The sequence below is a fragment of the Clinocottus analis genome, unplaced genomic scaffold (genome assembly GCF_023055335.1).
Source record: "Clinocottus analis isolate CAN_PGR_092001 unplaced genomic scaffold, fCliAna1.0.p SCAF_3, whole genome shotgun sequence".
NCBI classification, from domain to species: domain Eukaryota; kingdom Metazoa; phylum Chordata; class Actinopteri; order Perciformes; family Cottidae; genus Clinocottus; species Clinocottus analis.
Window position 1 is genome coordinate 23436258 of NW_027176042.1, and position 15255 is coordinate 23451512.

General features: G+C 45.8%; 1 protein-coding gene across 5 annotated transcripts in view; it reads left to right on the forward strand.

Annotated features, from left to right (window-relative positions):
* LOC137796658 (glutamate receptor-interacting protein 2-like) overlaps positions 1-15255 on the forward strand; it is a 214033-nt gene that overhangs the window by 128271 nt on the left and 70507 nt on the right. Inside the window, exon 1 of one of the 5 annotated variants that reach the window (XM_068594711.1) lies at positions 4700-4769. The exons of the other annotated variants lie outside the window; for them this stretch is intronic. Coding sequence (XP_068450812.1) covers positions 4721-4769 — 49 coding nt within the window. The 5' untranslated portion in view covers positions 4700-4720. Of the gene's footprint in view, positions 1-4699; positions 4770-15255 lie in introns of those variants that run through there. 5 annotated transcript variants of the gene reach the window in all.

Sequence of the window (15255 nt, forward strand, 5' to 3'; positions counted from 1 at the left end):
AGGGAATTAGCAAGTGGAATTGAAAACAACTTGTGCTGTGGGCGGACTGTAAATTAGTAGATTGCATCACGCAGGAACCTAATGCAACATCCTTGCAACAAACACTGATTCTATAAATATGATAATGATTTTATTAAGACGGGTAAAGGGGAGCTGTTGATTCCTCTCTGTGGTCATTTTGAAGCATTTAAACTCATTAAATCATGATGCAAGTTGTAAGACGGTAGTGTTAACTGGTGTGAGAATGATCATGAAACAAACACGGGACTTTCACACAGGAGACCAGCGTTCATGTCTGGCATGAATTCAAAAGTAAACCTTATTTTTTATTTCATATTACGTATAAAAAAGGTTTGCTATGGCGGTTTTATTTTTTCCTCACTATGTTCTGTTTGTTCCGTTACATTGTTCCGTTACATTGTTCCTGTTACATTGTTCCTTAACATTGTTCCGTGAATTTGTTTTGTTTTGTTCCGTTGTTCCAACTGAAACCAGGTAGTTTTGCAGCATTGTATGAGCGGGTTTATAACGAATGCCCCACTCTATATAGAATAAAATACAACCAAAAAAGGGACACATCGTGCAACCCTCGGTCAAGATCATTTCTCCTCCAGGTTTCCCAGGAAAGATAACCTCCACGGTCTTCATCTTGTTGTTTACCTCCTGGTCATCTTGCGCCTTCTCACATAAAGAAAGGTGATGGACTCTGAGGTCTCACAAAATACCAAAACGTGGCAACGCACAAATCATACATTCCTTCATGTCTAATAAATGTCTGCCACACACACCTGAGGACAGTAATGAATAGAACCACCTGCACAACACAACACAAGGTCTTATGGGATTTGATGAAATGAGTGAAAACACAGATGTTGCGTGCCGGAAGGTAACGATGAGAACATTACGTTCTTCCGCCAGAGGAGGATTGTGTGACAACTGCACAACGTGGAGGACGCACATTCTACACAATGTTAGATAATGGTTCAACTCTGGCAAGTAAACAGTCTGAGAGATGTTAACAGCATTTAGGAGTCGCCCCCTGATGGTCAGGAGAGAGAATGCAGCTTTCAGTCATGAAGCATAGACTTCTATACAACCAGAGGAGCTTTCACACATGAAGCACAGACTTCTATACAACCAGGAGAGTCGCCCCCTGGTGGTCAGGAGAGAATGCAGCTTTAACACATGAAGCATATACTTCTATACAACCAGAGGAGCCACCCCCCGGTGGTCAGGAGAGAGAGAATGCAGCATTAACACATGAAGCATAGACTTCTATACAACCACAGGAGTCGCCCCCTGGTGGTCAGGAGAGAGAATGCAGCTTTAACACATGAAGCACAGACTTCTATACAACCAGAAGAGTCGCCCCCTGGTGGTCAGGAGAGAATGCAGCTCTAACACACGAAGCATTGACTTCTATACAACCGGAGGAGTCGGCCCCTAGTGGTCAGGAGAGAATGCAGCTTTAACACATGAAGCATAGACTTCTATACAACCGGAGGAATCCCCCCCTGGTGGTCAGGAGAGATAATGCAGGTTTTAGGAACTTAAGCATTTACTCTGCAGCTTTTGTAGCGGGTGCAGATGTTCAGATACCCATCTGTATGTGCACAAGCACAAAGTGAGTTTTTTTTTACGACATGTCACCTTTAAAACATATTACATTTTTAATACTTATTGCACAATCCATCATTCTCCAGCGTGCCGCTGATGTGCAATGGAAGATATTAAATCAAAAGCTTCCGTGGCAGCTTTTATATTCTGTGTTCTCCTCACCTCAGACATTTCACCATGAAGATATGAAAAGATGTTCTTCCCCGAGACAGAAACTTCTGAAACTTCTGTCTCTGACAGTTCTCGTACAGCCGAGCGCGACAGTGCCTCTACATGTGAATAACAGAAGCCTGGCGACTTTATGAACATCATTTTTCAACCTCTATTTTACTTTGGCAATGTCTGCGGTGTCACGTTGGAAAGTTTTTGTCGTGGCTTCGTTACATCGAGTTGCTGCGTTGTTATGTTTTTAATCCAACAATGCGACTAAATATACCATAAAAACACCTCATGCTTTAATTCTTGAACCCCGTTAGCTTCAGTGTTGGACGTGTCAGGGTCGGCGTGCCAATATGCGTTCATTACACGCAAAGTGTCTCCTAAAAATGAACTTTTATCTCCTCAGGAAGTTCAGGTCTAGGCAACAAAACCTCATAGGGGCAGCCAATAGGATCGCCTTAAAGCCCGCCTCTCAAGCGAGAGGCGTGCTTTATTACTTTACAACTTCCTTCCTGTTTTCGTGTGGAATGAACCGCGGGGAATTCAAAAGAAAATGGCGACCTCCGACGAGGCGCTAATATTAGCGGTATTTAACTACGAAGAGCTTTATCATTCTAGATAGAAACACTACTCTGATGCTCAGAAGACGCTCGAACTGACTCTTGCTTAGCTGAAAGTACGACTGAAAGCTCTCGTCATCGAGACACAATTCGCGGAATAGATGGTGGTGTTTGCCGTCTTTCTTTTTTTTTTTTTTATATCGTGAACCCAAAACCTTCGCTTTTTGGGGGGCTTTTTCCTTCTCATCCAAGAACACAGCATGAGCAAGTGCGCAACGTCTGCTTGAATCTATTTTGTAAATGAAGTTTTACCGCCCGGTTGCGCGTCGGGCAAAACAGCCCGGCGCGCAACCGGGCGGTAATCATTTTTTTGTTTTTTTTGAAGCGGCTGCGATTTTTAAAAGTCACGTCTGGTGTGATCGGCAACCTTAGTCAGGTTCAGAAAAAGGGATGGCTTACGTTAACTTGACAAAACGATCCAAACAGCGGTCTCCTGGGTGAAAGTCCTGCGTCTCACACTCACCACCTCGGCTGCACGTGTACAATAATAATGCCGCCGGTGTGTTAACACTGGAGTTGGTTGCAAGCTTACAAATGCCTCACAGTGTCTCTGTGTCCTTGATATATGTTTCTTTCTTCTTTCTTAAGTTCACCTTCTAGTGTTTTGCTGTGTATTCATTTTTTTTATGCAGAAGTCATTGCAGTCTCCTAAATTATGGGCAAGTACCTTTAAAAAAAAAAAAGAAAAAACGTGAACAGGGTTCTTGCAGACTGTGAAAAATCTACACTGAATTCTCAAGTTTTTACCGGAGCCTTTAAGCACTTGCTGATGGTGCAGTGGCTCTAAACCCCTTGTGGACTCAGCAGGAGCCTTTGAGTCTGTACATCAGGGTTTAGCCCATGTGTGTGTGTGTGTGTGTGTGTCATGTGGTGAACCAGCAGCCTCGGTGTAACCTTGAATCCTTGCACACCAGCCTAGTGCATGTTGGGATGTTAAGGTTTCATCCGACTAAGTAGCATTTAAGCAGGAGGTCGACCAGTAATGAGCGTTTCAGCGGTCGCTGTCCGTGGTGCTGAAGTTCAGCGCTTGGCCCGCCGTCTCTGTTCCTTTCTTTACGTCCAACTCGTGTTTGTGCGGTTTGTTCTCACGGTCGTGAGGCTCACTGGGGGGTTTTGTCGGCATTTCGCCGGCTCGACTCCGGCTCTGCGGGATCTTAAACGAGGCGCCGACACAGGGAGTTAAATCGCCGCCTCTCGGCTTCAAGGGAGTTTGGAAACGTTCGCGTTCATTATAGCGGGGAACAATAGAGGGTTTTTTTCCTCATTCTGCCCTTGAGGGTATTAAAAAAAGTGTTGCAATTTCCACGCGGTCGGATTAAAGCTGCGCGTCAGCACCTTCTGATCATTATTTTGGTTGTTTCCCAAAACAAAACTGTCACACTGCAGAGTGACTTTGTGCTGCAGAGTGACGTTTCTTTCATGTTGCATTTATTTCGCCCGAACTCTTTACGACACGCGACGTTTCCTCCTCGTTACAAAGTCCGACGAGATGTTCCTCTGGCTTCTGACTCACTGGGGGTCCGACAGACAGATGTGTGTGTGTGTGTGTGTGTGTGTGTGTGTGTGTGAGTGTGTGTGTGTGTGTGTGTGTGTGTCAAAGGGGAGCGCATTTCTCGGTTTCATGTCACTTCAAGCGCCGTCGGTCACCTTATGATCACCAACCGACAGGGGAGCCGAGGAAGAAAAAAAAAAGTCGGGATCTGGAGTCGGAAGCTTTCATCTCTCGGCTACACTTTCAGCGGGAATCACACACACACACACACACACACACACACACACACACACACATATATATACAGCCCCAGAAGACACAGACTCTGAAGAAAAAGAAGAAAAAAAACTAGGGCATCAAAAGTCCCGGAGGCTTTCAGCTACAATTTTTTTTTTTTTTTGCATAATCAGGAGAGAAACTGAGAGAGAGAGAGAGAAAGAGAGAAAGAAAGAGAGAATCCTGTAATTAAATTAGCGCATAAAGAAAACGAGGAGGAGAACACGAGCAAATATGAACATCACCCGTCAGAACCGAAGCAGACGGAGAACAGACCTGATTAAAGTCCATTAAAGAGACGGCTTTTATTCCTGATTTTATTCTGAGGGGTGTTAAAACACACACACACACACACACACACACAGGAAGCCTACAGTTCAGCTCGTGCCATCAGGGAGGGGGGAGGAGAGAGAGAGAGAGAGAGAGAGAGAGAGAGGGGGAGAGAGAGGGGTGCATGCAGACACAAGTTCTCCCTCTTCCTCTTCCTCGTCTGCTCTTCCATGAGGAGAGATCCACTCATCCAGTCTGGAACCGGTGTGTGTGTGTGGGGGGGAAAATGCTTTTTCTTCAGGCCATATTGAAAAGACGGCTGCTGCTGCAGAAAGGTAAAAACCAAACAAAACTTTTGCATGAAAAAACAAAACAAAAACCAACATTTTCTCTCTTCTTTGTTGTTTCCGTTCTTCTCGCGCGTATCGCTGTCAAAACGCTCCGAGGCGGCAGCGACCACCGGTTTGACTGATCTGTGTGTACTTGACGCTGTGTTGGATAAACACACACACACAGACACACAGACACACACACACACACACACACACACACACACACACACACACAGACGGACTGCGCCGGATGTGTTGCGCCGGAGACAGAGAGGCTGTTTGGAGCGATGATGAAATATATCGAATGAAGTTCTTCAACATCAGTCGATTTTTTTTTTTTATTTGCTGATCATATTTGGAGCATTTTTGTCTCATCTTTGTCGGTTTGAAGTGTGCGTTGGTCCTCTGATGGTTATCATTCTCAGCACTTGAAGTGTCTGCGATTTATGAAATAGAGAGACGGAGAGGGGGAGGGGTCCAAAATAATCCCAGTTGCTCTTAAATTGTGACGTAATAGTCGAATGAGACGACATTATGGAACTCATTGCGAATGACAGTAATATTATGACATGAATCCTCAATCAGTTGTGTGTTGTGTGATGTTTTAATGGAGCTAAAGGGTTTAAAATTTCCCTTTTTGAAGCCCTTTAGTGTGCAAGTAACCATATATGGTAATTTCCCTCAATGAGTGCCCTATAAAGGGTTAATAAGTGCTGTTAACTGCTGATTCAAAGTGTTTCTTCTGTCCTCTACTATCCTCAACCAGTTGTGTGTTGTGTGATGTTTTAACAGGGGTAAAGGTTTTAAAATTTCACTTTTTAAATCCCTTTATCATGCGCGTGACCGTATATGGTCATTTCCCTCAATGAGTGCCCTATGAAGGGTTAATGAGTGCTGTTAACTGCTCATTCAAAGTGTTTTCCACCCCTCTCATATCCTCAATTACTCGTGTGTGTTGTGTTTTAATGGAGCTAAAGGGTTTAAAATTTCACTTTTTGAAGTCCTTTATCATGCAAGTAACCATGTATGGTCATTGTCCTCAATCAGTGACCTTTAAATGGTTAATAAGTGCTTTTAACTGCTCATTCAAAGTGCTTCTTCACCCCTCTCCGATACTATTTGGTGCATCTTCTTTCTGGCGGTGTGTTGTGATCGAGCAGCTCGTGTGCCGCCGCTCCGGCTGTTTGTAGGAGAGCGATGTGCAGCCTCCATCTCCCTCCTCTCCTGCTAATTTATTTATGCATTTGGGGATCTAATACTTTTTGAAGTGAGGCTCGCAGACGCAGTGGAAGTCTGCAAACGGGGACAAAACGCCGCCTATCGCCGGTCGGGGAGCAGCGCAGCGCCGCTGTGGGATCACCGCCGCGACGATGACGAGCATTTGATCGCCCCGGAGGAAAGTCAGGAGTTAAAGTTGAACCCTCCGTCAAGTGAAGGAAACACATCCGCTGCCTGGATGTGTGTGTTTAAAGTGTGTGTGTGTGTGTCGCAGTTTCACCACATCAGTAAAATTTTAAAAAAAAAGCCTCATGTAACGTCTGGGAAACCGGAGCAACTTCTGACAGCCGAGGAGAACAAATGTGACATTTCAGTGCGCAGCGTTGATCCGTCTGCAGGAGGGAAAAAAAACAGCTGTGACTTTCACAATCACCGCGTCTGCAACTTCATCATGACTCTGAAGAAAGAAAAGAGACGCTGATGCTCACAGATTCATGCGAGAGTTTCACACACAGCAAGAGAATGAAGGGCTGAAACATCAGAGACATAGAACTGTTCTCCATGGTCATTTGAGAGAGAGAATGCAGCTTTAACACAAGCATAGACTTCTATACAACCAGAGGAGTTGCCCCCTGGTGGTCAAGACGGAGGATGCAGCTTTAACACAAACATAGACTTCTATACAACCAGAGGAGTTGCCCTCCAGTGGTGGTCAGGAGAGAGAATGCAGCTTTAACACAAGCATAGCCTTCTATACAACCAGAGGAGTCGCCCCCTGGTGGTCAAGACAGAGGATGCAGCTTTAACACAAGCATAGACTTCTATACAACCAGAGGAGTCGCCCCCTGGTGTTCAGGAGAGAGAATGCAGCTTTAACACATGAAGTATGGACTTCTATACAACCAGAGGAGTCACCCCTGGTGTTCAGGAGAGAGAATGCAGCTTTAACACATGAAGCATAGACTTCTATACAACCAGAGGAGTTGCACCTTGGTGGTCAGGAGAGAGGATGAAGCTTTAACACAAGCATAGACTTCTATACAACCAGAGGAGTCGACCCCTGGTGGTCAGGAGAGAGAATGTAGCTTTAACACATGAAGCATAGACTTCTATACAACCAGAGAAGTCGCCCCCTGGTGGTCAGGAGAGAGACAATGTTTACTGAGGGGATGAATCAAGATGGCTTCACACACATGGGGTGTGTGTGTGTGTGTGTGTGTGTGTGTGTGTGTGTGTGTGTGTGTGTGTGACAGTGAGGACTCACTTTTAGGGCGATGGCATTTAGGAGACGCTCTTCTAGATTGTCAGAGGAGAAGAAACTTCACGACAGATCAGTGACATTAAAGTGATAAGATCAAAGTTCAGAGCAACACCGGAGGAGAATTTGTCTCCAGACGTCACATCACTAGCATGCTAAAGCTACTTTAAGAAACCTTTCGTTTTGTATTGATTCTGGCGGCCCCTGTGGATGAAATCGGTAGTGTTTCCAATCACAAGCACTCTCATTTTACTGCCATTACTTGTTTTCACAGACATCAACAACACCTTTTTACGAATAGACAATATTCTTCTGATGTATTTGCTTATGTAGGTCATATAGAGGCGTCCGTGTACAATTGGGTTTCATAATCGGTTGTTCATAGTAGTGACTTTAAGACAACAGGAAGTGATGAATTAGACCTGAGAGCATTATGTGATATCAAAGAGAGAGAAATGAATATTTGTGGTCAAGAAATAAAAAGAAAACAGGAACAAATCTTAAACATCTGCTGTTTACGTGACATTAGAACAAACGTATACCCTGTAATGTAGATGATGAAACCCTGGAGGGTCTTTCCTCTCCCTCCAGGGAGGTCAGAGGTCACGACCTGGGGCAGAAGGTCAGCTGTCATACGCTTCGTTCTGCGTCACTGAAGTCAGTTGTTCCCCTGCAGACGCGAAAGGAACTCGAACCCCACGTTCACGTCATGTGGCCGAGTGAAAAACGCTCCTTTGTTCAGTCTAAAAAATTAAAATAAAACACCAAGTCCCTCTACTCGCGCTGCAAAAGCCGGCACCCGTCCATGCTGCTGCACAAGTTGCCTGTGATTTTGTATATTTTTTTTTACACAGCGAGTCTCTCTGAAGCTTAATAATTCCAAGACCTGCAGGTTTTTGCCTGTGAAGTCACATCAAACCCATTACACACCGAACCTCAGGGAAAGACCGAGCAATGGCGGCTTTGAAAGCGGCGTCTCTTCTCTCCGGGGGAGCTGATGGTTATTCTGCAGATTAGCGGCCGCCCGTCCGTCGGGGGAAACCTTTCGCCGCATGATCCGTCCACATTTTCACAGAGTTTCTAAAATGTCTAAAACGATTTTTCATACACACATGAGGGTGTATTAAGGTCGCCGTGTATCTGGGGATTCACTCGTGAGTTTTGTTGTCTCAGACTAACAGGTTTGTTGAGGTGGAAAGAGATCCTTCACGTTCTTTTACAACGTGAAGCATAGGCTTCTATACAACCAGAAGAGTCGCCCCATTATGGTCAGGAGAAAGAATGCAGCTTTAACACATGAAGCATGGACTTCTATACAACCAGAGGAGCTTTAACACATGAAGCACAGACTTCTATACAACCAGAAGAGTCGCCCCCTGGTGGTCAGAAGAGAGAATTCAGTTTTAACACATGAAGCATAAACTTCTATACAACCAGAGGAGTCGCCCCCTAGTGGTCAGCAGAGATAATGCAGCTTTAACACATGAAACATAGACTTCTATACAACCAGAGGAGTCGCCCCCTTTTGGTCAGGAGAGAGAATGCAGCTTTAACACATGAAGCATAGACTTCTATACAACCAGAGGAGTTGCACCCTGGTGGTCAGGAGAGAGAATGCAGCTTTAACACATGAAGCATAGACTTCTATACAACCAGAGGAGTTGCACCCTGGTGGTCAGGAGAGAGAATGCAGCTTTAACACATGAAGCGTAGACTTCTATACAACCAGAGGAGTTGCACCCTGGTGGTCAGGAGAGAGAATGCAGCTTTAACACATGAAGCATAGACTTCTATACAACCAGAGGAGTTGCACCCTGGTGGTCAGGAGAGAGAATGCAGCTTTAACACATGAAGCGTAGACTTCTATACAACCAGAGGAGTCGCCCTATGATGGTCAGTAGAGAGAATGCAGCTTTACCACATGAAGCATAGACTTCTATACAACCAGAGGAGTCGCCCTATGATGGTCAGTAGAGAGAATGCAGCTTTACCACATGAAGCATAGACTTCTATACAACCAGAGGCAGCATCAGAGGTTGCCTTCTCGAGTAGAAAGACGTGCTCGTCGTCTCTCGCTGGGTTGTTAAATGATTCATCAGAGGGAAACGGCTGATTGACGACGAGTCGAGGGTCCAACAGGCTGGAACTAAGTAGAAGTTATGCCGAGATAACTGACATGACTAAGTTTTAACATGAATCCTCCTCCAGAGTTTTGAAACCTCCTCTTCAGTCTTGTCACAATTTTCATCGACGTTAAACATCAATCTGGCCTTTTTTCTTTGTCTTTAGAGTAAAAATGTTTAAATCATAACTTCTCAGAAGACGTCATCCAAACAATTTGACTAAATCTCGCTCCGACTTTCTCGCGCCCCTCTTTTTTTTACTTCCATCTCATTATCATCCACCTCGCTGCATCTCTTCTCTCCATCCTTCCCCCTCTCCCTCTCTTCCTGTCTACCCCTTTTCCTTTCCTTCGTCGCTCCTCTCAGCAATGCAGATGTGCTTTCTTTGATTTTGTCACCAGAGATTAATTAGCACTTTATTAGGAGTCCTATTTATACCTCCAGCCAAGAGAGGGAAGAGAGGGAAGAGAAAGAGAGAGAGAGAGGAGGAGGAGGAGTGGGAGTGAGCGTCTGATAGACTGAGGCAGTCACGGAGACGGGAAAAGACGAAAAGTGTAGGAAGATGGAGGGAATCGTGGAAAAAAAGAGAAAGAAGCAGGAAAAAAGAAAGTGAAAGACGGCGGGAAGGAAGTGGAAAATATGAAAAACATGCAGAGCAGCGTAAAAATAGAGACAGGGAGGAGAAAGACAAGCGCAGAGATACAAACAGGGCAACAGGAAGGAGATGAAGGGAAGACGGGAAGAGGAGATCAAAGACGGCAAGAAAAGGGTTTTCAGTCTCACGTAGGACTCGGGGTGTTGTAGACCTTTAGTGTCCTCGATGAAGTGCGAGGACAGTCGAGAAAACTGTTGCCAGAAAGGACAGAAGTCCATAACTCCTCGTAAGATAAACGCTTTTAGAAACGGGCGATTGATGCCGTCGTGCTTTCCCCGTGAAACCGGCCAAGAAAAGAAGGGAGGCGAGATCAAGGGAGGTGGGTGACATATTGTGAGAGGGAGAGAGAGAGGAAAGAAGAGATATAGTTGGAGAGATGAGAATGTAAAAGGTGCTTAGAAGATATACAGAAAAAGAGAGAGTTGGAGGACAAGGAGACACTCAACCCTGAGGTCATTTTCAGTCGATTTTCTTGATTTGACATATCTTCAATTCACATTTTAAGGCACTTTCATACAAGTTATGTACCCGTGTTTTACGGTCATACATTGCAGAACAATATCAGCTATCTATATAATGAGGTGACATTATATAGATAAACTATGACTCTTGATTTTTGGAAATTCTTGAAATCTTTACTCAGGTGGTCGAAGGGTTTCGGTTGATGGAAATCGGTTCACCCGAAAGGTTTTGAGCAGTTGAGAGATGGAAAAGGAGAAGAGGGGGGATGAAGAGACGAGGGTGACGACGATGGAGAGAAAGAAAAGCACGAGCGTGATGAGGGACGTCAAAGTTTTCAAATATATTCTCTCACGGAGAATTCTCTTGTTCACCAAATTAACCGAGTCCCCCCCCCCCAAAAAAAAACGATGGATTATCACAACATTCTGTCAGATTTCAACTCACTGAGAGTCTTTCAAACCTCCTTCTGCCTGCAAATCCCTGCAACGCTCGAGGCTTTAAGACAAAACCGACAAACATGTAAAAATAAATCCCCAAAAAAAAAGAACCTTTTGTTGTCGGTCTATCAGAACAATTCGTGACATCCAGGAAGCCGAAAGGATGCGCGTCCCTGAAAGCCATGTTTGCCGATGCGCGATTTTATTATTAGCAACAGCTCTCCCAGTGTCTTAGTGGTTTTTTAAAGATGATAGTTGAGGCTGCTCTCGTTCCCGGGGCATCGAATGCCGACTGCTTTGTCTCGCAGTGACACACGGGGAACCCTCGAGCGTCTGCGTGAGACGCAGCGAGGTTTCAAGGAACTCCAAAGGAAAACCCTTTTACGCTGAGATATTTGACGGCCGAACTGCGATCTCTTCTTTTTGTCCAAGAGCAAAACAGAGAAGCATTTTCTCCTCCATTTCTTTCCTCGCCAATTTCGACAACACTACGTCCTTTGTTGTGTCTGTTTTACCGGTAAATGCTCCGAAAAAAAAAAGAAGTTCTTGTCAAACTCTGCCAACTGGCGCTACGTAACCCTCTGCTGAGCGCTCGCCTCGCTGTTTGAAACGTTGCCCACAGCTGTGATCGACTCGGTGATCGAGGGAACCGGAGCTCGCGTAAAGGTGCACCAGCGCGACGCTGGAAACCCGAGACGGAGCTGAAACTCGGCGTGTTCTCACCAGGATGCGTTCAGAGCGCCAAAGTGGATCAGACGCTAATCATAAAATAAACCAGAAACAATGTTCTTCCTTTTAGTAGTGAGTGACCCATAAAACAGTCAAAAAACTGTTTGCTTCCTCCAAAACCAGCAACACCTGGCCCCAATGCCTCTCCTAATTATTTATAGCGCCCCCAGTGGTGGGAGGTCCAACATACCGACAACACACAAAATGGCTCCTGCACATACGAAGTGGACGTAGCCAGCGAGACGTCACCCGTTGGTTTGTGGACTGATGTTTTGAAGCCTCAAGTTCAGATAGTTGTGATGTCGGCCTCATTGGCCACGTTTCCCAGATTCATTAAGAAGCTCTTAAGCGCTAAGAGCTTCTTAAGAGCGCTGTGAAAGAAGGACGTCTTTCCCAGAGTCGTTCTTAGCTTAAGAAGATCTTTCACTAAGAAGGAAATGTAAGATCAGCCTGACCCACTCTTAACAGCAGAAGGCGGTTAAGAACGCATCTGGGAAACACCCCTTTCTTAGCGCTTCTTCTTAGCCGAACCCTTCTTAAGAGCCTTCCTAAGTCCTTAAGAGCAATCGAATCTGGAAAACACCCATTTCTTAGCACTTCTTCTTAGCCGAACCCTTTTTAAGAGCCTTCTTAAGTACTTAAGGACGATCGAATCTGGGAAACACCCCTTTCTTAGCGCTCCTTCTTAGCCGAACCCTTCTTAAGAGCCTTCTTAAGTACTTAAGGATGATCGAATCTGGGAAACACCTCTTTCTTAGCGCTCCTTCTTAGCCGAACCCTTCTTAAGAGCCTTCTTAAGTACTTAAGGATGATCGAATCTGGGAAACACCTCTTTCTTAGCGCTCCTTCTTTGCCAAACCCTTCTTAAGAGCCTTCTTAAGAGCCTTCTTAAGGACGATCGAATCTGGGAAACACCTCTTTCTTAGCGCTCCTTCTTAGCCGAACCCCTGCTTAACAGCCTTCTTAAGTACTTAAGGGCGATCAAATCTGGGAAACACCCCTTTCTTAGCGCTCCTTCTTAGCCGGACCCTTCTTAAGAGCCTTCCTAAGTCCTTAAGAGCGATCGAATCTGGGAAACACCTCTTTCTTAGCGCTCCTTCTTAGCCGAACCCTTCTTAAGAGCCTTCCTAAGTCCTTGACGACGATCAAATTTGGGAAACACCCCTTTCTTAGCGCTCCTTCTTAGCCGAACCCTTCTTAAAAGCCTATTTAAGGACGATCGAATCTGGGAAACACCTCTTTCTTAGCGCTCCTTCTTAGCCAAACCCTTCTTAAGAGCCTTCTTAAGTACTTAAGGACGATCGAATCTGGGAAACACAGCCATTATCGTTCCATTGGTGCGCGTCGGGCCTAACAACACCCTGGAACAGTACATTATTGACGATACAGTACTGCCTCTTGTCCCTTATTGCTTACTTACGTGCAACCAGCGCATAATGTGCTGTGAAGAGGTCGTTGCCGTTTGCGCATATGACTGGATTTCATCCCATTGGTCAATTCGTCGACTGCAGTGGTCTTTCACCATCATGTAGGCCGACATCATCATGTAGAGACGTGACGTTTTGAACCTTCAGACTTGAGAGACTTGGAAGCGCAACCGGTCCGTCAGGATCAATCAGAAGCATCCGAAGAAAGATGGACGGCAGAAGGTACAGATAATGAATACGGAGATATAGAAAGACAGACGACACAAAGACACTTCCTGGAATATGCGGAGCGAAAATGTTGAGAGCAACGAGAAAAAACAGCAACGAGGACCAAGAAGAGATGGAATAAACGAGAGGTTAGAGAAAGCAAAGCAGCCGCCGGGGACTTGAGAGGCAGCGAGACGCAGGACGGGAAATAAATAAGAGAGGGCGAAAGATGTAGTAGTGACAGGTTGTGTTGCATGTTGGGTAAAGTTAACGGAGGCAGCGGCGAAGGGAAGCGGGCGGCCAGTTTTCAAGAGGGAAACCTTTTCAAAAAACCAGCCGTTTGGCCTTTTCTCAGCCGTCTGCCGGTGACAACAATGATCCCAAACAAAAAGAATGAGTAAATACAAAGCCAGAAGAGAAAGAGATGGAAAGAGAGAGAGAGAGAGAGAGAGAGAGAGAGAGAGAGAGAGAGAGAGAGAGAGAGGGACAAAGGAGAAAGAGAGGCTTCACACGTTTGGTGCGTTGGCCTCAATATGTCAAGGCCGGGTTACAAGAGAGCAAAAGGGGGAAAGAAGACAGACATAAAGGGGGTGATAAAGAAAGAGAATAAGATAAGAAGACGAGAACAGAAGGGATGAGACGACCTGAAGGACCGTGAACCTTTCATGTCGTTTGCGGCTGAGATTGTAGCTTATTTAGAAAAGCGTTTTCTTTGTTGGCTCCGTCTCTCTTTTGCTAAATACTCGAGAGAACCTCGAGGGTTCAATCACCTCGCGAACACGAGTTCATGGGCTCGAGTCTCCTTCAGCACAGCGTGACGTTTATTTGGTTCATCTGGAGTGAAGCAGACCGTGAAGCAGGGGAGGCTTTAGGGGCGGGGCTACGAGGTGATTGACAGGCCGACGTCAAGACGTTGTCCATGTTTTTTCTCTTTCAACTTTAACAACTTTCACGACGCGTTTTCAGTTTGACAAAGTTAAGAGCAACTTTTTGTTCCTGAGAAATATCTCTCTTTCCTCTCTCTCTCTTCCTCCCTCCCTTTCTCTCTCTCCCTTTCCTCTCTTTCTTCTCTCTCTCCCTCCCTTTCTCTCTCCTTCCTCTCTCTCTTCTCTCTCTCTCTTTCCTCTCTCTCCCTCCTCTCGCTCCTTCACTTTCTCTCTCTACTGTCTCTCCCCTCTCCTTTTCTCCTCTCTTTCTTCTCTCTCTCCCTCCCTTTCTCTCTCCTTCCTCTCTCTCTTTCCTCTCACTCCTCTCTCTCTCCTCTCGCCTTCCTCTCTCTCTACCTCTCTCTCTCCTTCCTCAGCCTCTTTCTCCCTCTCTTTCTCTCTCAGTCCTTTTGCTCCTCTCTCTCCCCTATCTATCTCCATCTCTCTTCATCTGTCTCTCCTCCCTCTCTCCTTCCTCAGTCTCTCTCTCACTCCTTTCTCTCATCTCTCTCTTCTTTCTTCCCTCTCTCCCTCTCCTTTCTTTCCTGGTGAAAAAAACAAACAAGGTGACGACCAAAAAGCCGAACTCAAGTCTTCCAAACGTCCACTTCTTGCCAGCCGTCTCTGGGGGATCAGAACCCACGAGGTTCCTCTGACTCCCTGCGTCGAACATCCGATAGAAAAGAAGCCGTGGACCCCGAACCCGGCGGCCCGAACCCGGCGAGAGGAGCGAGAGAGAAAGACAACAGAAGAAGAGCAGAGGGAGGAATGAGAGTGAGTTATGAGCGTTGTGACAGGCGCTGTGATTCCACTGAGGAAGAGCACAACGCAGTTTCGGGGTTAATTTACATTTCAAACTCGCCCGACTTCCAGCCGGCGACGGCAGAAAGCTGCTGATTTGCACCCCACGCCGCTCCTCTCTCTCTCTCTTCCCTCTCCGTCACTTCTGTAGTTTTATCTCTCTTTCTACTTTTCCCCCCGCGAAGAAATTTACTGATTTACCGCAGTTTCTTGTCCTGCTGTCTATTTTCTGTCTCTCTTGCTCAA